Consider the following 20,826-nt stretch of genomic DNA (forward strand, 5'->3'; position numbering starts at 1 on the left):
ACACACACACACACACACACACACACACACACACACACACACACACAGTTTAAATGTGCCGTTTCTTACTGACAATTTGTATTTGTTTACATGTGCAGTTGTTTTAAAAAAACCATCTTCTCTGCATTACATGCCTGTATCAATCACAATGTTACTGACCGCGCCAAGTCCCACAAAAAGAGCGCCTGGCTTAAAAGCACCGTTGACGTCGTGGACAAACCATGAAATTACAACTTGATGTCACTGGGCCCAAAAAAACATTTTCCCGTAGACTTTTTTGTGGTAAATCAACTTCCCAGTATTAACACTTGAATAGCCCTTATTCATTGGCTCCCAAGAGTTGTAAAATGCACAAATAGCTGAATCAAGAGTTATTTTCCTCCCTCTGTTAATGCAAATGAGCCCGAAAACAAGGCTAGACCAAGAGCTGGGAGGCGGGGTTAAAGGGAACACTAGTGCGCTTGCTCTACGGGACCGTGGTTGCAGGAAATTGACTACCCTGGAAGTCAAAGTTTTTTTGCCTTCATGTGCCACTCGGTAACTTTCATAGGAATGAACTCAGCATAAATAAATACTTTGGTCAAAGGAGCAGATTAAACAGTTGCTGGTTCTTTGTTGGTTGACACGTCGTCGTTGGGCAGCAAGTTGGCCAACTGCTGTTTCTTCAGTCCAGCCTTCTCCTTCACTCTGAACACACACACACACACACACACACACACACACACACACACACACACACACACACAATGACATGATGTACAGAGATGCAACGATTAATTGGTCAACAGAAAATTTATTGGCAACTATTTTGGTGATGGATTCATCGAGCAAAAGTTGAAAAAAAATTATGTTTTTTCAGTCATTAATAAATAAACATCTTCGCTGGACTGTTGCTCAGACAGAACAAGACATTAGCAGAAGTCACCTTGGGCTGTGGGAAATTCCAACAAGAATTTCTCACTATTTTATGACATTTTACGGCATCGACAAAATGATTAATGAAGAGAATAATCTGGAAGGTTAAAAGATAATGAAAATAATTAAAGAACCTCATTATTTCAGCAGTGCATACTCACTTTTCTGGTAACTCGATGTCATCGATGGTTTCGGGCAGCGGCACACCTCTGGTCTCAGGAAGCAGCAGCACCAACCCACCGGCCACGAAAGCCAAAGACCCTGAACAACACATCAGCTTTTAGAAAATACCGATATCAGTCGGTCAGACCGACCGTATCAGAAAGTTTTATAAAAGTGATGAGATACCTGAATGCATTAGGTATAAAATACCAGCATTTAGAGAACATCTTCATCTATTGCAGCCATCTTTGGGACAGACTTTGGAAAGATATCTATGAAATGTTCTCGCTCCATAATAATATCAAACCCACCAAAGATGATGAGTGGCAGCTCCAGCCAGATGACCGCCAGCCTGTAGAGCAAGAAGGGAGCTACGATGCCTCCAATGTCACACAGAGTGGAACAAACCGACACGCCGAGATTCCTACGGACAAAAGAACAACCAGCTAATATTTACTTTCCTAAACATGTTGTCCGGTGGCTCTTCTGACACTCAAGAGATGCATTTTTCCTTTTGGCTGTTTTGTCGAACAAGCTAAAAGTCGCTTGCTAAGCAGCCCCATGAGGCTGTAAAGGTTATTACACACAATAAAAAAAACTCCTGGATGGTTGAAAAATTAGTATAGTATTGTAGCAGGGGTGTCCTACATTTTTCTAGGCCAACCTGAAAGTTAGCGTCGCACTGGTTCCCTCGACCAAAAGGCAATGGGATTCTTCCATTGGATAGTTACACATTTTGTTCAGCTAATTTGTATGACTTTTGAAGCGTGAATGCAATCGCCAGAGGTAAAAAGCAAGAAAAGTAGGCTACAAACAAACTACACCACGGCCACATGACTTCATGTCACCACCACTACGCTAAAGGCGAACTAAAGTTCAGCGTGATGACGTTGAGTAGTCTCATTTACCCACTTGTTGGCAACCACCTTTTTTTTTTTTTTGACTCTTAAAAGCTTAAAATTCACAAGTGGGGTATTCACTAGCTAAAGCTAAACACTGTTAACTGTTGGCATGAGCAGTAAAAGCCACCATGGCTAAACAGAGAAAACAAAAAGAACAACAAAATTGCATATTTGTCGACATAAATCTGAGCAGTGATTGCTTGAATGTAGCTGCTGGATCGACCAGAGTGGGCTGGTTGTGGTTGTCAAAACGAGGCCTTTTTAGATATTTATTTGGCATTTTAATCCAAAGTAACTCACAATAAGTGTGTTCAACCTTGGCAGAAACAAGACCTAGATGACATTTTGAAAATTGCAAAGAGAGCGTGTACAGTGTGTAGATTTTACCTGACAAACGTCGGGTAGAGCTCGGTGTTAACAAACACCACCATCTCAAAGGCCATGGTGATGCCCAGCCGACCGATGCAGGCCACCACCGTCTTGAACCAGAACATGCCTGTAAGGACAGAGAGGAACGTAAATCTGGTGACACCTGAACATCTTGTTCCTCAGCTCCACCTGTCGCCCAAAGACTCACTGTCAGGGATTAAGGCGGTGATAAAGCAGGCGGCTCCGGCTACGATGTTGGCGGAGGCGAAGGGAATGCGCCTGCCGATGCGTTCGATGGTGAAGAGGATGAGGAAGGCAGCAGGGAACTCCACCAGGCCAGAGATGAGGAAGTCGATGTAGACGTTTCCTCCCAGAATGCCCAGCCTCATGATCAAGCCCTGGTAGACCACAGCGCTGGTGAACCTGGAGGAGACAGAGGGGAAGAATCGTACAGAGAGTGGAAGAATTAATTAAAGTTCCTAATCAATGTTATTCTAGACGACCAGTCCGTTTAATTTAGGTTTTAATTTAAGCATTACAAAGACCCATGTTTGAAAAACTAAAACAAATACTTACCAGTTGTAGCTGAGAATAAAAGTGTGTTTTCTCATTTTTGGAGTTCTGATCAGGTCCATGAAGGAGGCAGCGCAGGAGTCCAAGTTATCATCTGTCAGATTCTGCAGGATCAATATTACATTATGAATTATTTATGCTGCTAATATGAAAGATCAACTGTTTTCCTCTTATTACAGTAATATGACATTTTAAACACTTTACAATCTGTAATGCTTAGACTCTACGAGGAAGAACTGTAAAATTGCAGTTGCTTTTCACAGATTTCCAGATATTCTACTAATTATTTTCAGATAAGTTATTAATGTTTCTTTCAGATATTTCACTGACGATTTTCTGATATTTTACAGATTTTTCACAGAATTTTCTTTTGATATTTTGCTGATTTTGTCAGATATTTTACTAGTTATTTTAGGATATTATACTATTTTACCGTTTTCCTCTTTCAACTTTTTTAAAATTACATATGAAATGCTCCAGAACTCACATCTGTATTCTGCAATGCAGAATAGAAGGAAAATTTGCCTAAAACGCCTATCAACCGCGTACCCAAAGTAAACTGACAGCTCTTATTGAACCATTGGGAGTACATGTATGGTTTTAGTCTTTATTGAACGGCAACACTCTGAAGTTTCTTCACAATCAGTCAGAATCATCGTAAGTGCTATTAGCATTGAGCTAATGCGTTTTCAGCACAGTGAAAGAGAAGCATTTTACTTCCGCCTAGATTTGTTTTGGCCAACAGATGGCAGCAGCTATCTATGGCTGGGACTTACAGGCTTGAAAAGACTCTCATTCGACAGCCAACAGTCATGACGCCTAGTATAAGTTAAAATTTGATAACAACACGACAGAAAATTAATATTTGACACGTGGTTTACTAACTATATCCCTGGCTTCGTAATTTCATTGTCTATGTGGAGCCTGAGTTTGAACAGGATCTGTTGCGATTGGCTCGAGCTTTACCCAAAGAAGAGAGGCGGGCATTGTCTTTCAAAGCGGACTCTCGTTGGCTGTTCCAGACTGTGGCCGGGCTATAGAAGCTCCTATTGGGTCAAATGAGGTGTCAATCTAACCGGCGGAATGCAGCCTCCATTTTGCGATGAAAATCTCGCTCTGTTGACACGGAACGTGAAGTTATGCCCGAAATATGATCGCGAGTTATCATATCTGCTGGCTAATTTGAAATGATGCAACAGCCCCCCGTGGGTCTTTATGGACGTACTAATGTGTTTTGGACTAAAACTTTTACTGGATTCGATCGAGTGGACCCTTAGCCACCTAGCAAGACCGTTTTTGTTGGACTAGCATGCACGAGGGGGACGTTATGGATCATAATCGGTGAGTCACGGCGATATTTTATCGGCTATTTTAGGAGTGCTTGTTTGACAGAGACGTTAACTGTACCTGCTGTTATTGTATCTTGAAATGGTTTGCAGAAATCGAATTACAAGAACCGTAGCTTTCTAATGATATCACATTAATACTCATGTTACAGGGCAGTTGTGTGCATAACACAAATATGCAGTTATCACTCTGACGACCCGCGGGCCGTCAGAGTTGCAACTGTGCGTAAAATAGCAACTGTGCGTAAAATAGCTGTTAATTTGCAATTGCAGATTTTCAGGTACTTAAAGGTCTAGTTTGTAGGATCTGGCGGCATCTAGAGGTGAGGGTGCAAATTACAACCAACAGCGGCAAGTGCAAAAACATGCATAGATTAGATGAGCAAATAAAAATAGAACCAAAAAAAATAAAAAATACAACCTGTAAACATAATGAGCACCTCATGTGTACATTGAGGCATACAACAAGAAATCGTAAATAAAGTGGGGAGAAAAGAAAATTGTAATAAATAGTTAAAATAAGGAGTGTTAAAGCATGGAATACAGTTATTGCATTTATAGCAGCAGAAACATTTAGATTTGAACAGATTCATGCATTCAGACTTTCTGTAACTGCTCTAGTGACGTGGACACGGTCTGATCTTGTGTCTTATGATGCGTTTTGTCTTTGCTAAACCAGCAGCTACCTCGATGTTCTTGGACAGGGTCCTCTTGTTCTCTTTGGCCATGGCCTTAGTGATCTCAATAGCTTTGGACTTTTTCTTCTGAGAGAGAAGCCATCTTGGAGATTCTGGGATGAACCTGCAAATACAAACACTTTCATGAAGGAATGACAACTTATTTGATCTTCCAATGGAATTTCTGGTTTTTAAAATCAAGGCGGATTAATCCAATGTGAGTTCGTAAATCACAAAATAAGATTTCTGGCTGTGTTTGTTTTCCCTCTTCAAAATCTTCTCTGAACATAAAAGGGGGTTCAAGACTTCACTTCCTGTTTCAAGCAGAAAATAAAAGCACAGACAGGGTTTCTCACCAGTAGTAGGACAGGAAGAAGATGTAAGGGACAGTGATGACGACCTGCAGCCAGCGCCAGTCGGTGATGAAGTAGGCCAGCAGAGGGAGGAGGAGGATGCCGACACTGAAGAACATCTGGTAAAGGACTCCCACTGTGCGTCTGTGCTCTACCCCCACGATCTCTGTGACTGAGACGGAAAACGGTGTCACATATCGAGTAACGCTACAGATGTGTTTTGCAGTTTCTTGAACCTTGTTGAACTGTAAATCCCAGCTGTGAGGTTAAATGTCGCTCTTACTCAGCACGTATCCGACCACCCAGCCCCCTTTCACTCCGAACCCGTAGAGCGTTCTGAAAACCAGCAAAGCCACATAGTTTGGAGCCACGGCCACCAGGATTCCTGCGATACCGTTGAACAGGTTGGACATCAGGAAACTGATTTTCCTGCCAAACCTGAAGGCAGACACACAAACGGGCATCAGTTTAAAAAGATCTAAATCTTGTAGCAGCAATGCTTCAGTGGCACCGTGCAATAGTCAAATAAATGCAGCATCTCCTGTCTCAACTTTTTCTCATTTACTCCATTAAAATGAAACCTGGGAGACAGAGGACGGACACACACGTGTTACAATGTGTTTGACTGACCTGGTCGTCACATCTTTATCAAACCAATCGCAGCCTTACCTGTCGGCCAGGTAGCCAGTTGCGATGCTCCCAATCAGGAAGCCCACGTTGAGAGTGGCCTGGTACATGTCCACCAACCATCCGTCAGAGCACACCAGGTCAAACTGGGACAACACACAGACAGACAAGGTCAATCACAACATTTATTTATCTCTTTTTATATTTCCTTTAAACTTTCTTAAATGTGGGTAAACTAAAGATTGTGTGCATGTTTGACTTTTTTTTTTTTTTGTTCTCGTAATTTTCCTCTCGCAAATAAAGCAAATAAGCCTATTGTCTGACTATTCCTGTAAAGTAGCAAAAACTTCACACATTTTTACAGGGATGTCCTTGTTTTTTGATAATAAAGGCCAAAATTGTTTAGATTGTACTTTATTTGCTTACTTACCTCTGTAACAAAGGAGTTCCTGCCCTCATAGTCGTACTCCCAGCCACCTTTGCAGGCACCTGTGGGAGTTTTGCTGAGGTCCAGTTCCTGTGTATCGCAGGCGAGCGATGTGGCGTTCCAGTCCACCTCGTACTGCTCACAGCTGCTCTGCTGCAGCACCCCGGAGCTGTTGACCAGAGGCACCGTCAGCCTGCGACTCTCCGCCAGGCTCCAGCCGCACGCATGCCTCCTCTCTGCCACCGCGGGGTCCCGACACCAGTGATCCGGGGTGAAACCCTGGAAGACGATGCCGACGTACACACCGGCCCAGGGCATGGACACCATGCACAGCAGGGCGAAGATACGCTTCTGACAGCGGCCGAACTGCCCAGCTTCTTCCAAGATGTCGTCAAAAGAGGTCATGGCTGCAAAGGTGTTTTTTTTTTTTTGTCTCTCTCTAAAAAAAAACAACTGACAAAACAACTCTAATTTCAATCACAGTGTCTCAGCATCTACAGTCTTGACAGTGTAAATGCAGAGTCTGCTGCTGCAGAGTGACCACATGTCCGTCCTTTGGATTTTAAAAAGGGACCAGCAGGAGCAAAGGTCCACAGACAGACGTTTTTTTTCCAGACGTCAGACCAGTTGTGTAAACGGCCTACCCAGAGATTCATTAACACGGACCTGCTTGTGCAGCCCGTCTCTCCATGTCATGCATGTGTGGGCACACAGAAATACTATTAATCAGTCAATGTTTCTTTTTCACATGAAGATGTGACATCTGTCATGTTGTCTTTGCAGCTGGGGAGCCAGCAAAAGGATCATGTTCAAGTCACCATGCAAAGGGGGGTGGGATCTGAGGGATGGGTGCCATTAGTACGCCTGTTCTGTAACGGTCAGAGCCGTCTTCAAGGCTTCAGTCTTTTCTTGAAAAAGATGAATAAATGAGACAAATGTAAAGTCATTCAAACAAGTCCAATCAAAGTCTCAAGTTATTTAAGTCAAGTCCAAGTCAAATTTTATGTCATTCAACAAGTCAAAGTCAAGACCGTCAAGACAAGTGCATGTCAAATCTCGAGTCCTCCCAGATGCGTCCAAGACAAGGCACGAGTCCTTCGAAACAAGTGCAAGTCTAAAGTTCTTTGGGACGAGTCCAAGTCATTCAAACTAGTCCAGATCGAGCCATTAGGTCCAGTCCAAATCACCAAACTCAAGTCCTCCCAGATGCGTCCTCCAAGACAAGGCACGAGTCCTCAGAGACAAGTCGAAGTCTCAAGTTCATCAAGAGGAGTCCGGGTCAAGTCTGGGTTCCTTCAAACCAGGTTGAAGTTGACTTTAAAATGATTTGAGACAAATCCATCAGGATGAATGCAAGTAAAATCTCGAGTCCTCCAGCAGATGTTCCCAGACTTGTCCAAGACAAGTCTACAGTTTTTCGAAACAAGTTCAAGGCTAAGGATCTTTGGGACAAGTCCAATTCCAGCCTGGGCTCATTGGAAACAGATAAAAGGCAAGTCTCTAGTCACTCAAACTAGTCCAAAACAAGCCATAGGGACCAGTCCTACGGCTGTTTCAAGTCCTCCAAGACAAGTCACAAGTCCTCCAAGGCAAGTCCAAGTCTCAAGTTCATCGAGAGGAGTAAAGGTCAACTCTGTGGTCCTTCAGGACAGGTCAAAGTCGAGTCTAAAGTCACTTGAACCAACTCCAAATCAAGTTTGAAATCCAACAGGATGAGTCCAAGTCAATTCTCAAGTCATTTCAGTCAAGTAGAAGTTATCTCAAGTAATACGAATCAAGTAAAAGTCTAAAATCCTTCTGAACAAGTACTAGTCTCAAATGATTTGAAGCAGGCATCACTGCGTCCTATTATCAGTCACAGAGTGTGTGATCAAACCACAGCAGTGTTAAACAGCGGATCTTATTTATTCAAATAACGCCATCTTTTTTTACATCAATGTTTTTAAAATAAGACACAGGCAAAGAACTGGAAAAAAAAACAAAAAAAAACATATCGGACAACATAACTTACACCACCTAAAACGTAATAATGATCTCCAATAGTACCGAATCATCACAGAAAAGTTCTTGTGCTTTTTTTTGTTTTTCAGTCCGACCCTGTTTGTCTGCTTCTGAATTCAACTCTCGGCCTCGATCGCAGACACTGAATTAGTTTCACGTCGTAACCCAAAGCAGTTCTCTGCTCGAGTTTAGACAACAAAGCACGAGAATGTCCATTCATATCTTCAGAGGGGACGAGAAGGTTCAGGACAGCACCATGCAGACACTAGCTTTGGTTGCTAAATACAGCAGAAACAGACTTTATGCAACGATGGAAATAAAGACTTCACAGACTAAACAGAGCCTTCTGCTTCTCTGTAAATGAGCGCTACGACGTCTCCCGATGATGACTTGATTACAAAGTGCCAAACATAAGATGTAGTTCAAACCTCCTTCCAACAGGTTCAGGAAGTAAACAAAGCTGTCTGTCAGGTCTGCCAACAACAAGCTTGTTTATATTTTGAGTCTTGCTGGACTTTGAATGATACTTTAATAATAAATATGGATTCTTGACATTCCGTCCGTAGAGTAATTCTTCTTTGGAAACCTGCCCCGTGCACCATCACATCGCTCTTTATGCCCTAAAAGCTGGATTTCATTTTGAGTAAAACTCATTCATAATTTCTGAACAGTATCATAATCATACGGTTATTCTAGAAATACCGTCACAAATTAACAGATTACATAAAGGGGAATTTTGGGGGACGGTGTGAACAAAGCTTCACTTCTTCTCGACTGTTCTAGAGAGAATTGTATTTAAAAATTGCTTGTGAAAAGTTCAATTTCAGTATTTGATCTTCGAGATAATAAAACAGGAAAACTACTGACTGAACACAGTAATAGAACCACAGCAAAGGTTCAGGAACATGATGTTCTCCATTTCTCAATTACTACGGCACATCCCAAACTCATCCATATAAAATACTGATGTTTCTAATTTAAAGATTGTTTTTAAATCCTTTTGTCATATTTTTGGCATCCTTACAAAAACTTGTTTAACAAATCTTGTGTACAAAGCTTTAGAAATACCCTGAATGGTGGCCCTTCTTTCATTGATTGAGCTGAGATTTGAAGAATTAAATGTTTTGTTAATACCTTTAGTTTCTGTGGATTGAACACTGAGAAAACCCAAAAGTGAACTTACTGACTTTATCCCCCTTTCGTTCTGTCCACAATGTACATAAGAAAGGTAATAAATAGTCATAGCAGTTTGTGATTGCAAATCATTACAAAACCCTTTCAATAAATCACGAGAGGCTCTCCCAAGGTTGTACATTCACCGACAGTAGGTCTGGAGTGGATAATTACATCTGTGAGACGTTCAGCTCGTTCATTCAGTTCATTTGGCCAAGTGGGAATAAAACACCTGCGAATGAGAGACCTCACAATGTCCCATTATATAAGAACAGATAAAGGGAGACGGATGGTCTGCAACAAATGATTATTTTCATTAGAAATTAATCTATTGATCACTTCCTTGATTCATTAGTTAAGAGTTAGTCGAGAGAAGGTTGAATATAGTGAGAAATGTCCCAGAACCAAAGGTGATGTTTTCAAACTTCTTGTTTTGATTAATAGAAAACCAAACGTGTTTCTTTTACAAAGATATAAAACGGAGTAAATCACATTTGAGAAGCTGAAACTTTACGATAATCAATTCAAAGGACGTATCCGATTAATAATACTGATAATCTGTCAGTGACTCAGAGTTTCAGTTTGAATGATCCCTGCTAGACTTTAACAAAGAAACCTCTTCACTCAAGGCCAACTTACTACCTTCTCCGGAGCTTTCAGTCACATAGCAGTCAAGTGGACTTCCCAGTTGATAACTAAGGAAGAGAACAAAAACTTTAGGCAAAAAAGCAAGAACGTGGACCTTGACTTAAGATTTGTGTTTTTTGGTTTAATCACTATTTTCATGATCAGCTTCTGCTGCGTGATGATTGGTTGCTTCTCTCTACATCTTTGGATTTTAGACTGATGTTCAGACAGAAGACATCACCTCGGACGAGGATGACTTGTGACGGGCACTTGTCACAATTTTCTGACATTTATAATCAATAATGAAAATAATTGTTAGTTGCGACCTTAGAAAACACTTATGTCGTTAACCGATATGCACAGCAGAGAAGAAGAACCAACGCAAAGAGCACAGACAAATCCTCCATGTTTAGTCGCAGGAACTAAAGTTTGATTTGTTTTTCGACTTTGGGACCAAAGAAAAGAACCTGCAAATGGTACAAATACTCTGTTTATACTGCGTAGGATTACTCATATCACTCTTATGTGGGAACTTATGTGTCAGTTTGACATACTTTACCAAAATATGTCAGGCCCTTGATCTCCATCATTACTCATATGCTTTGTTAAAACGCGAGTTTGTTTATTAAGCAGAAAATACGTTAAATGGAAATAAACTGTCTGCATTCTTGGAACTTAAACGCTTCACGTCTTTCTTTTGTCTCTTCATCGGCACATGCATTTGGCTACAAAACAGCTGATTTCGGCACAAAAAACAACAACAACAACTTGGCTTTACCGGGTTAAAATTTCACTTTTGCTGCAGCAACACGATCACAAACCCGAATAAGGAAACTGAGCAAGCGTGGGAAAACAAATTCCCAACTTCCAGACATTAGTGCCAGCGGTGGCTGTAGAAATATGGCTTTGTCGGGAGGCGGGGACTTCAAAAACCAACGCAAAACTAAACCAACATCTTAAATTTCACTTTCAACCTCCGTCCTCGTCGACCGTCCATTCACACTTAAGGCCATCTCTATTGTCGAAACAGAACAGAGATTCAAGCTCAGACAAGCATTTAAATAATAAAAACAGATATGTGAGCAACTCACCGGTGAAGACAACAAACAGACAAACAAAATGTTCATATTATAGAACATTACATCCTCTATGTACAATGTCTCTGATCAAAACAAGACAAAAATCTGTCGCCGAAGACGACTCCTCGATGAAAAAGCAAAGTAAAGTTCATCATCAGGAAGGCATCGCACTCTCTCTTCGAGGGGAAAGAAAGAGAAGACATCTGCTATTATAGCAACTGTAAACAGCAAGAAAAGATTAACGGGTGTCTTCATTCCCTTTAGAATCAACACAAGCCGACACCTTCACCGCCCACATTCAGGGAACAAAACCAGCTTCCCCCTGCTTCTTCTTTCTTTCTTTGATAGCCGTCGTTTTCCTCAGAAAAATCTGCTAAATTGTTTCACTATTGAGCTACTTCACTGTTCATCTCACCACAGTTATCAAATACAGTCGTGGACACTAAAAATCAACTCCGAATAGGTAGTCAAAGCTTTTCTCTTCATTCGCTGCAATGAGACACGATATTATTCTTAATTAACTTAATCAATGCTGAAATAAAGAGCGAAAGCAATGGCACAACTCTATTTCAAAAACTCAAAAAGAAAGGAAAATATCTTTTCACGGACATTGCAGAGCCAACGTGTCAAAGAAGATGCCTTTCAATGCCTCTGGGGTTGATTTTAAGAGTCTGTATTCGATAAATGTGGCGAGATTGAAGTAACTATAGTGAAGTACCTTATTTCATTTCAGAATTATGACAGAAAATAGGGTGCAGGTCAAAAAACAGCCTGTAGAACACTTTAAATAATCAGCTATCAATAAATAAGAAACCATATGCTAACATTGACAGTCTGTAGACAGTGGACTGGATAGAGTCTGAGGCCAAGTAAAGGTGCAGCCCAACAAAAAAGAATTCTGCTTTCAATTTGTTGTTGGTATCTGTTGTCGCTGTTATGGAGACATTCACTGAGAGAGAAGAGTTCAGACTGGTTGTGGTAGGGGAGCGGGACGCAGGAAGTGACATCACACCCTGAGGAGGTCCTCGTCACTGTCGTCCTCGTCCCGTTTCCTATTGGCTGCCGTGTTGTTACCGGGATTAAGGCCTGAGGAGCGAGGTTTGCTGCTCTTCCTCTTCTTGTCCGACTCGTCCAGGAGGCCCACCAGGTCCTCGTCACTCTCCTCCTGTAACCAAGGACTTTCTGTGAGGTTTTGAGCGCCACGTTAGGAAAAAAGAAACACACCTGGAGAGATACTCACTTGAAGGAAGGGGCTACGATGGGCCGCAGAGTGCCTGGAGATTCCGGAGGATTTGACCACTCGCACCCCCGGGACGCTCAGCACCTCGTCCTCGCTGTCGTCGTCGTCGTCGTCGTCGTCGTCCTGCTCGTCGAGCGAGAACGAGCGCAGGCCGTCCGTGTTCACCGACTTGGTCTTGATGTGACCGTTGCCGAGGTTACTCCTCCCTCGGTGGGAGGAGGAGGAGGACGTGGGAGGTGCTTCCAGCTCCTCCATCAGCCACTCCATCTCCTCTTCACCCCCTTCTTCATCCATGTTGACCTAAGGATTTTGGAGTTGGAACACACACACACACACACACACACACACACCGAGTCATCTGGGATAAAATAAGTCGCCTTCATGCTAAATTTATTACCAACCTGCCAGACGTGGTTTTGTTTCTTTCCTACATCTCACACACCAGGTACGCACACTTTTACCTGTGCAGCTGTCTGCAGGCGCACGGCTCATGGGTATAACTGCGACCTAAAGCATTTATTTATGCTTCGTCTATTGTCTGGACAATACACAAATAAATGCGAGGTTGATGCCAAATTAAACAATAATACTTCACTCCGTAGGGTTTTATAATTTGGTAATTATTTCATTATTTTTATCCTATTATCTTTATTTTCATCAGTGTTGATGTCAAAATAGATCAGGAATATTCACGCACGCTGCACAGAATGTTTGGCTCAACCTTTAGAAAAGCGCGGACCAGAGGGAACCGGTATTGTCGTGTTGTTTCAAATTTTGAGAGGCTCGTGGCAGGTTGATGAGCCGTGTGCATTACGTAATTAAAATGTTTTGCTGTTAAGATTAAGAGACCGCGTAAACCGATGCACACAGGCACTCTCCTGCACATTGCTGACAACATGAACTGAACAGCTGCCCGGTAACCTTGCATACACTGGAGGGAAACATTCTAATGTATTTTCATTGGAGGAATTGATAGAAGCAAAGGGAGCACTTTTAGATGCAGCATCTTTTAAAAACAAAAATATTCCAATTAACTAAGTAGTCGGCTAGAAAAGTGCGTTTCACACTGGACCTGGAATCAAAATGGATTCATTCATTAGATCAACCTACCTTGGAATATTTATAGGAGACTTGGTTTCCTCTCCTGCAGCAGCCAGCGACCTTCTGGATCACCAGCTCTCTGTTGATGATGACGACAAGGCAAACAAGCATTCATGAAAACTCAAAAAACTCAATCTTTCGGCTTCGCTGCTGTCGTTGGATGCTGGTGGTCTCACCGCCTCTCTTTCTTGTGGAGCAAAAGCCCGAGCAGACAGACGGACAGAACCAGCAGCAGAAGACTCAGCGTCACCCCCACCGCCTGGCTCCGCCTGGAGAGAACAGGAGCCTCGCTGTCGTCATCACTGGACTGTGTGTCAACAGTTCTGCAAAGAAATCAAGAAGGAAGACTTATATACGTATTTGCCATTTCTTAAATCTACTTCTCCTGTAGTAAAAATAAACTATATTCCAGTGTAAAAAAAACAAACGTATGCTCACGTGAGACCACACACGGCGTCCGTGTGCCACATAAACAGATACTGGCATCCATCCGTCTCCAGCATAAACTCGGGGATGCCGACGCCCACCGAGGGGTTACAGTGGAACATGATGGTGGACGACACCGTTTTGGTCTTCTCCCGCCCACATGCCGACTCAGAGGGCACGATCACATCCAGGTTTCCTCCTGATGGGAAAGCGGAGATGTTTTTTAACATGGATGAGGTGATGCATTAGCTAGAATCAACAAGTTTTAATGATATGACAACTGTAAGTTAATTCAAATTTCACCATTAGGACAACAGTTTAAAGTTACAACATTTTGTTGATTTTGGCGGTCCCTGTGGATGAAAGTAGTAGTGTTGCAGAGCACCAGAGTCCCTTTAGAAAACCTTCATTTCACTACTGCAGGGTCTAACAATCCCCCCTCTCAATACACTACAGTGTGTACGTAAGCACTACTAATAAACATATCCCGTAGATTTCAAGAGCTCACACTTGACATTGCAGTTCCTTGGGTCCTCAGTACCACACCACCAATCGCTGATTTCATTAAACTTAGCAATACTTTACCTTTAACGTAGTACTTGGCCTTGCTGGAAGAGCCAATCCTGCGTCTGTAGGCCCCGTTGAGCTTGACCTGGCAGATGTTGGCACCGAGACAGGTGGGCAGGGAGTTGTTGGTGATGCCAGACAACTGGATGTGGTAGACGTAGCGGTCGCCGTTGGGACGGATGTCTCCAGACGCCTGATGGTGGCTGAGAGGAGGAAGGTAAAAAACAAGGCTAAACAGACCGCCACAGGTGGAAAATAAAAATGCAACAAAGTGAGATATTTTGGAGCAAGATGAAGATGCAGGCGGACAGGTGGAGTGTGTTGCTTGTGTTACCTGAAGTAAAGCCTTCCCAGACTGAGGCGGGCTCCAGTGTCGGGAACCTGGATCGTCCCATTCACCATCTCCACCTCGTGCTGCTTCACAGCACACGCCGACCGGGTCTCCCAGCTAATCACAAACTCACACGACGCCTCATCGACGCTGTTCGCACGGAAACAGATCGAGATGATTTACTCCGAGCAACATTTAGGACTTGAAGGACTAATTGAACAAAACTAATAAATGCTGTGAAATGTAACATTAAGGAAGGAGTCAAAGCAAGTCACATTGTGTCTAGTACAAACATCATATTTAAAAAATATATATTGAATAAAAACTGCTTTTGTATTAATCTAAACATGGGGGTACTGATCAAAAGAAACTTTAAGCCTTTATATTGATTGCAGACAACAAAACTCTCATGACTGTGAATTACAAGTCTGCCAATAAAGGTTTGGTAGTGTGCCTAAATTATGCTTTAATGACAGAAAATGTTCCGTTAAAGACAAACCCTCCGTTCCGTTAAAGACAAACATTTTGTTCTGCCAGTTAAAAATGAGTTGTAGAATATGGTTTACTGCAGCATCAGCAGTTAAGAGCTCACAATGATAGGTGAGCGAATGACCAAGATTTGACTTGTGGGCTAAAAATTTTAATTGTAAATGTACCTGATGAGTGCCGGGTGTCCAACAGTGGAGCCGCAGCTCAGCTGGATTACAGTCTTGGCCTGCACGCCGTGGCCACAGACATCTTCTCCCGCTGAGTAGCTGACAGTAATCTTTCCATCTGCAGAAGTAGTTTGAGAACTGTGATCATGAACTTTTCTAATGCACAGAATCAAATCACAGCTGTGAGTCACTCTGTTTACCTCAAAGCCGGCACTGATTTCTGTTTCATTCACAGTCGGTTTTGAGTTGTAGAACAACAGTAATACAATATTAAAAGCATTGCCAATAGCTGTTGTTTAATTCTACTAGCAACAAAACAAAATTACGCACACAAATGTTAATCCTAGGATATTTGAAACTTCAAGCAGATATTATTCCCCCTTAAAAAAGTCCTTCATAAAGCAGACTGCAATGTACATGACTTGATTACCCACCAACAGAGCTCATTTTCTGAGTATAAACTCGGCCGAGGGTCTGGGTCAGTCCTGCTGCTGTGTGCCGGCACACGGTTGCTCCCTCTGGACAGCCTGGCAATCCACCGTGGATACCCTGACACAGGTTAATGAAGTACCTGAGGACATAAAAACAGCAAAGAGAGTCACATTTAAATGAAGTCAGGACTCGAGAAACGAAGGCTGAAGTGATTTAAGTGGCTTTGCAGATGTGTTCACCAATTTATTTTCACCCATATGCAGGCTTTAGCAATATTTCTTCTCTTTCTTGCATCTATTGTGAAGCACGGAACGTTATTGATGCCAAAATATTAGCCAACTGAAGGTGGAGCAGTCATGCCCAATATAATAACATATAAAACACTCATGAAGAGCATGAGCAACATGGCACTTCATGTTCATGAACAGCTTTTTTAATTAAAATTTCAAGCTCACTTCAGATTTTTCTTCTTTTTTTTTTTACTGCCATTTTGGATTTTTGTGATCTTCACATTGCATGATGAGGAGGAGTTGAGTAAAGCCAGACTTACGAATCCCCTCGGTGGCTAAACTTCCAGGGCTCAGTGAGGGAGGACAGGGTTCGGAGGTCGAAGGTCCGATGCTGGCTGACCAGCTTACACTCCATCTTCATCGGGGGACAAACGGCGCTGGTGCGCCACTGAAAAGTGGCTGAACAACCCGCCGTCTCTGAGAGCAGCTGTGGAGAGCCGCGGCCTGCAGACTGGTCGCAGGTAAACAATATGGAGGACTGACGCTTACCAGAGGCTGAAAGAGAGAGGAGAGAGAGAGAGAGAAAAGGCAGAGAAGTAATGGAAATGCAACACAAGAAAGCATTTTGGAAGTGTCATAAATCCACACAGGTACTTTGAAACAGTCATTTATGTTATTAAAATGTGGACGTTTTTCAACTTTGCCTGCTCTACAACTATGATCATATCTAGTTATTATGCTCCATTTTGGAATCAGATTTCCATTTTGATAAGATAGATCCTAAGACTTTTGAGCGGTGGTCATACACAAAGTGAGTATAGCAGACCTACCTGGTGGGCAGGGATCTCCCCCACCGTACTGCATCAGTACGGCCTCCTCGTCATGTTTGTAGTCCATCGTCATGGCCTTGCTGATGCCAAAGGATGAGGCTGACTTCTCTGAACCAGACAGCCGGCAAACCGCGCTCTTCTTGCAGGCCGGCTCGGCCACTGAGCCGCAGACGTTGATGTGGTAGATGCTGGAGTTCGTTGGTACCTGACGAACAGAGACTTAACGTCACTACAGTATTTTAAAAAGGGACAATCCGAAGCCATCTTTACCATAACAACACTACTTTAGGAGCAATTTAAGTCAGATGGCGGCTGGCAGTTCTACACTCGACGAATATACAAATATTACAACTATTCTGAAATATAAAACAAATGTAGATTTTACAAGATGAAGGGATTATTGATGTGCACCTTATGTCAAATGTGATTTTGGGGTACATTCAGCAAGCCTATGGAGCTCACCTTGACTTCACCAGAGAGGCTGGACAGTTCAAAGGTGAACTGGAGCTGGGAGTCGGTGAGCTGGCAACCGCTGGTGTTGGTGTGGGTGGCATCCGAACAGACTATAGGAGTCGCCCACTCAAACAAATAGACACATTCCTGCAGCCTCAGCATTTGCGGAGAGCCCTGGATGAAGACAATAAAAGGTTCACTGTTTTGTTCAAAAATCCTCAGAGAAGTAAACAGTAAAGTAAACAGTGCATGTGGAAGAATTCCTATCATGAAACTACATCCAAGTGCTGACTGACCAGCTCCAGGCCTCTCTGGCAGGTAAAGATGATGGTCGAAGTGTAGTTCTGTGCAGGATCAGCCGTGCACTTGGTGGAGCTGCTGTAGGTGATGGACACTTCCCCTGTTGCACTGTTGATCTCAGGACCGCTGGTAGTCCGCCCAATGTCCTTTAAGAGACAGAAAAAAGGTGTTATTGAAAGTGACGGGAAGAGAAACAAAGACAGGACAAAAGGGATCATCATCATACAAAAATTAAAAAAAGAAGAGAGAGAATCAAAATAGCACGGCCTTTTAAACCGCATTATTTTACTTCAAAACAGCACTTTAGTAATGATGTTTCCCCAACCTGTGACAGATGCAAGACTGAGATAGATTCTAAACTTCTATTATCATTGTTGTTATTGTATTTTTTTTTACTTATGTAATATTGCTACACTTGTGTAGCCATTTCCTTTATGTTTGACTGCTTTACTTTGTTATCAAAATGTAAAATTTAATAACATAAAATGTGTACATAATGAGCAGATTCGCTTCAACCTACTACACAAATCTTTATGCTTTCATGTACGGTCTACGTTTTCTGCTTTTTCATTGGGAGCCATTTTTTGTTGTCCGTTTGCTTTTATTGTTTCTTTTATGATGAATTGTTTGCGTAATCAATTAAAGACCAAAATGTATACAAATTTCACATGCTAGCAAATCATAAACATATGATTGCACATTAGATCCACTCCAAGAAAAAGAAAAACTCTGAAGCCAGGGGAGAGGAGCATTACTCAGAGAAATAAATATTCTGTGATTAGAGTCGTAAATTTAAAAGAAAAAAAAGAAAAGAAAAATTAAAAAACAAGTACGATGTTTTCTTCTAAACAAGCCTACTTCATGGCAATGTCTTCACAAGTATTTCCGTGTTTCTAAATCCGGTTGCGAAGTTTAATTTGTTTAGGTCATGCACCTCAGGCATAGTACGTGGCAAGTGGCGGCATCTGTGGAGTGATGAGGTTGATCCAACGCTCCAAAGAGAAGCAGTGTAGTTCCTTGACATTTCCTTTATAATAAGTTGATGTATTTATAAGTCATGTGGCACAAAAAGAGACCATGGTGCATTTCGAACCAACAAACGTATATTTCCTTTCACAAAATTCCTTTAGAGTACAAAACGCAGCATGTAATATACATTGGTAATAAATAGCTGGAACTGAAAATCAGTCTTTATAATGGCTGTGTCTGTTTTCATCAAGAGGAGCCATCGGACATTTTTACTTGTCGTCAAAGGCATCAAACCACATAAAAGTGAGGTCAAGGTAAGTGGTCCTTTATCTACCTTGTATGAAAACAAGCGTGAAGGAGAATGTACGCGTCTGTGTTTGTGTTTGCCAGCGTCTTACCACAGGCGGTCCATTGTCAGGGTCTGCACAGACGGCGGCTCCAGAGGGGCAGGTGACCCCGGGGATGGGGTTCAGAGGCTGGCAGATGTTGATGTAGAAGTCTGGAGATCCGTCACTTTGGTCCACTGCGTCGTCTGAAAGGACACAATTGAGAGGATTCAAACAGAAATGTGGAAACGGTATATTTCTGGATTCATGTTTTTCCCCCTAAATGATGCAGATGGATGAAGGATCCTCACTGACATGATGCATAATGTACTACATTTGATCTCCATTACTGCATGCAGAAAAACTCAGCATATGTCGTTGATGACACCGTGGCCCACTGACCTGTTGCTGTGTAGTATCCACTGATGTGGATGAGAGGAGTCAGGTCTATGAGAGCAGAGCCGTTTTGGACCGAACACTTCACCTGAAAATGTAATAAAAAGGAAGCAAATGCATGTCAGTGGTACATCCTTTTAGTGTCAAAGTAATCGTTTTTTTGGGCCTCAGAAAGCCAAAACTCAAAGCAAAGGAATTCAGTCATTATATTCTATACAGTGGCTGTTGAAAGTTCTCTTTCAATCTTTTCTTCTTTTGATCCTCTATGTTTTGAGAAGTATTGTGAGTCTGGTACGATCCCACAATTACTACAGCGTCACATAATTCAATGCTGAATTCCTGTCTCCTTTGATAATCCTTGAGAAGCGGATTGTAGTCCATCTGCAGACTACACTCAACTGAAATTCAATTTGCTGTTTGAAATGGCCAATGCAGTGCAAATTTACGAAAGAATGCTCCAAGTTATTTTTATAATTACTGGCTGTTGGGGAAAATTACGGAAGCCCCAAGAGGCAAAAAATTCAGGTTTTGTTTATGACTTAAGAACAGGTGAAAAAAAATAAATCTTTCCAAGTTACTGCTTCTTGTTTCATCTCCGAGAGCAAGTGGAAAAAAAAGTGTGGTGAATTTCTTTTGATTATTAATAATTTATCAGGAACAGTTTCATTTGTAAGTGTCTTTTTTCTTGGAACACTCATTTTGACCACGAGAGGCTGAAGTGCACCACTACCCCATGTTACAAAAAACCTTCATGTTATAAAAAACCTTCATGTTTTCTTCCATACGAGTTCATTTCTCCATACACTCAAAACAAAATATTACATATATTGTGTGTTAGCAAGTTATGTAACATTACTGTAGCGTCTTTCTTTTGCCTGGAAATCCTATTTGTTCTTATGTCATAAACACAGCCTGCTATCTGGTGATTTTTAAAGTTAAAGGTTTTAATCACAGCACACACACACATACATACAAACACATGCTGGGATCAGGTTGTGTGTGATTCATAACTTCACATACATTTGATTTGGATTACCAATACAAGCACAATGCTTGTCAGTTATTTCTTCACTGCGTTGGATGGGAAAACCTGAATCGCCAAAAGTTTCCCAACATTTGAATTTGAGTTACTTCATGAAACAGGCCGAGCATACTGAGAGAGTCACAGTGCCCATCGGACTTATCCCGCTGACAAATAAACAAAACATACTTACTGGCTGTTCGCAGACCAGGGGTGTGTGGAAAGAGAAGAAGTGTGTGCAGGTGTCAGCGTTGGAGTCGATGAGAACTGGCTCTGGTGGGGCTGAGCCCATGTTAGGTGGCCTGTACAGACACAAT

General features: G+C 42.1%; 2 protein-coding genes across 3 annotated transcripts in view; both read right to left on the reverse strand.

The window, feature by feature from the left end:
- slc22a2 (solute carrier family 22 member 2) overlaps window positions 1-10,530 on the reverse strand; it is a 24,420-nt gene extending 13,890 nt beyond the window's left edge. Inside the window, exons 1-11 of the mRNA XM_031861420.1 lie at window positions 6,355-10,530; window positions 5,967-6,070; window positions 5,581-5,735; window positions 5,301-5,469; window positions 4,954-5,068; window positions 2,925-3,025; window positions 2,557-2,771; window positions 2,367-2,475; window positions 1,389-1,501; window positions 1,077-1,176; window positions 606-687 (exon numbers count right to left, since the gene is read on the reverse strand). Coding sequence (XP_031717280.1) covers window positions 606-687; window positions 1,077-1,176; window positions 1,389-1,501; window positions 2,367-2,475; window positions 2,557-2,771; window positions 2,925-3,025; window positions 4,954-5,068; window positions 5,301-5,469; window positions 5,581-5,735; window positions 5,967-6,070; window positions 6,355-6,756 — 1,665 coding nt within the window. The 5' untranslated portion in view covers window positions 6,757-10,530. The remainder of the gene's footprint in view (window positions 1-605; window positions 688-1,076; window positions 1,177-1,388; window positions 1,502-2,366; window positions 2,476-2,556; window positions 2,772-2,924; window positions 3,026-4,953; window positions 5,069-5,300; window positions 5,470-5,580; window positions 5,736-5,966; window positions 6,071-6,354) is intronic.
- A 94-nt stretch (window positions 10,531-10,624) lies between these two features.
- igf2r (insulin-like growth factor 2 receptor) overlaps window positions 10,625-20,826 on the reverse strand; it is a 41,258-nt gene continuing 31,056 nt past the window's right edge. Inside the window, exons 35-50 of one of the 2 annotated variants that reach the window (XM_031861435.1) lie at window positions 20,703-20,811; window positions 19,495-19,576; window positions 19,165-19,298; window positions 17,823-17,943; window positions 17,507-17,523; window positions 17,045-17,249; window positions 16,535-16,769; window positions 15,987-16,123; window positions 15,553-15,670; window positions 14,900-15,046; window positions 14,584-14,768; window positions 14,011-14,197; window positions 13,749-13,895; window positions 13,582-13,651; window positions 12,472-12,771; window positions 10,625-12,396 (exon numbers count right to left, since the gene is read on the reverse strand). In XM_031861435.1, coding sequence (XP_031717295.1) covers window positions 12,238-12,396; window positions 12,472-12,771; window positions 13,582-13,651; window positions 13,749-13,895; window positions 14,011-14,197; window positions 14,584-14,768; window positions 14,900-15,046; window positions 15,553-15,670; window positions 15,987-16,123; window positions 16,535-16,769; window positions 17,045-17,249; window positions 17,507-17,523; window positions 17,823-17,943; window positions 19,165-19,298; window positions 19,495-19,576; window positions 20,703-20,811 — 2,353 coding nt within the window. In that variant the 3' untranslated portion in view covers window positions 10,625-12,237. Of the gene's footprint in view, window positions 12,397-12,471; window positions 12,772-13,581; window positions 13,652-13,748; window positions 13,896-14,010; window positions 14,198-14,583; window positions 14,769-14,899; window positions 15,047-15,552; window positions 15,671-15,986; window positions 16,124-16,534; window positions 16,770-17,044; window positions 17,250-17,506; window positions 17,672-17,793; window positions 17,944-19,164; window positions 19,299-19,494; window positions 19,577-20,702; window positions 20,812-20,826 lie in introns of both variants that reach the window. The other variant, XM_031861434.1, reaches the window with a different exon arrangement.

Source organism: Anarrhichthys ocellatus, unplaced genomic scaffold, assembly GCF_004355925.1.
Source record: "Anarrhichthys ocellatus isolate YVR2014 unplaced genomic scaffold, GSC_Weel_1.0 scaffold25, whole genome shotgun sequence".
NCBI classification, from domain to species: Eukaryota; Metazoa; Chordata; class Actinopteri; order Perciformes; family Anarhichadidae; genus Anarrhichthys; species Anarrhichthys ocellatus.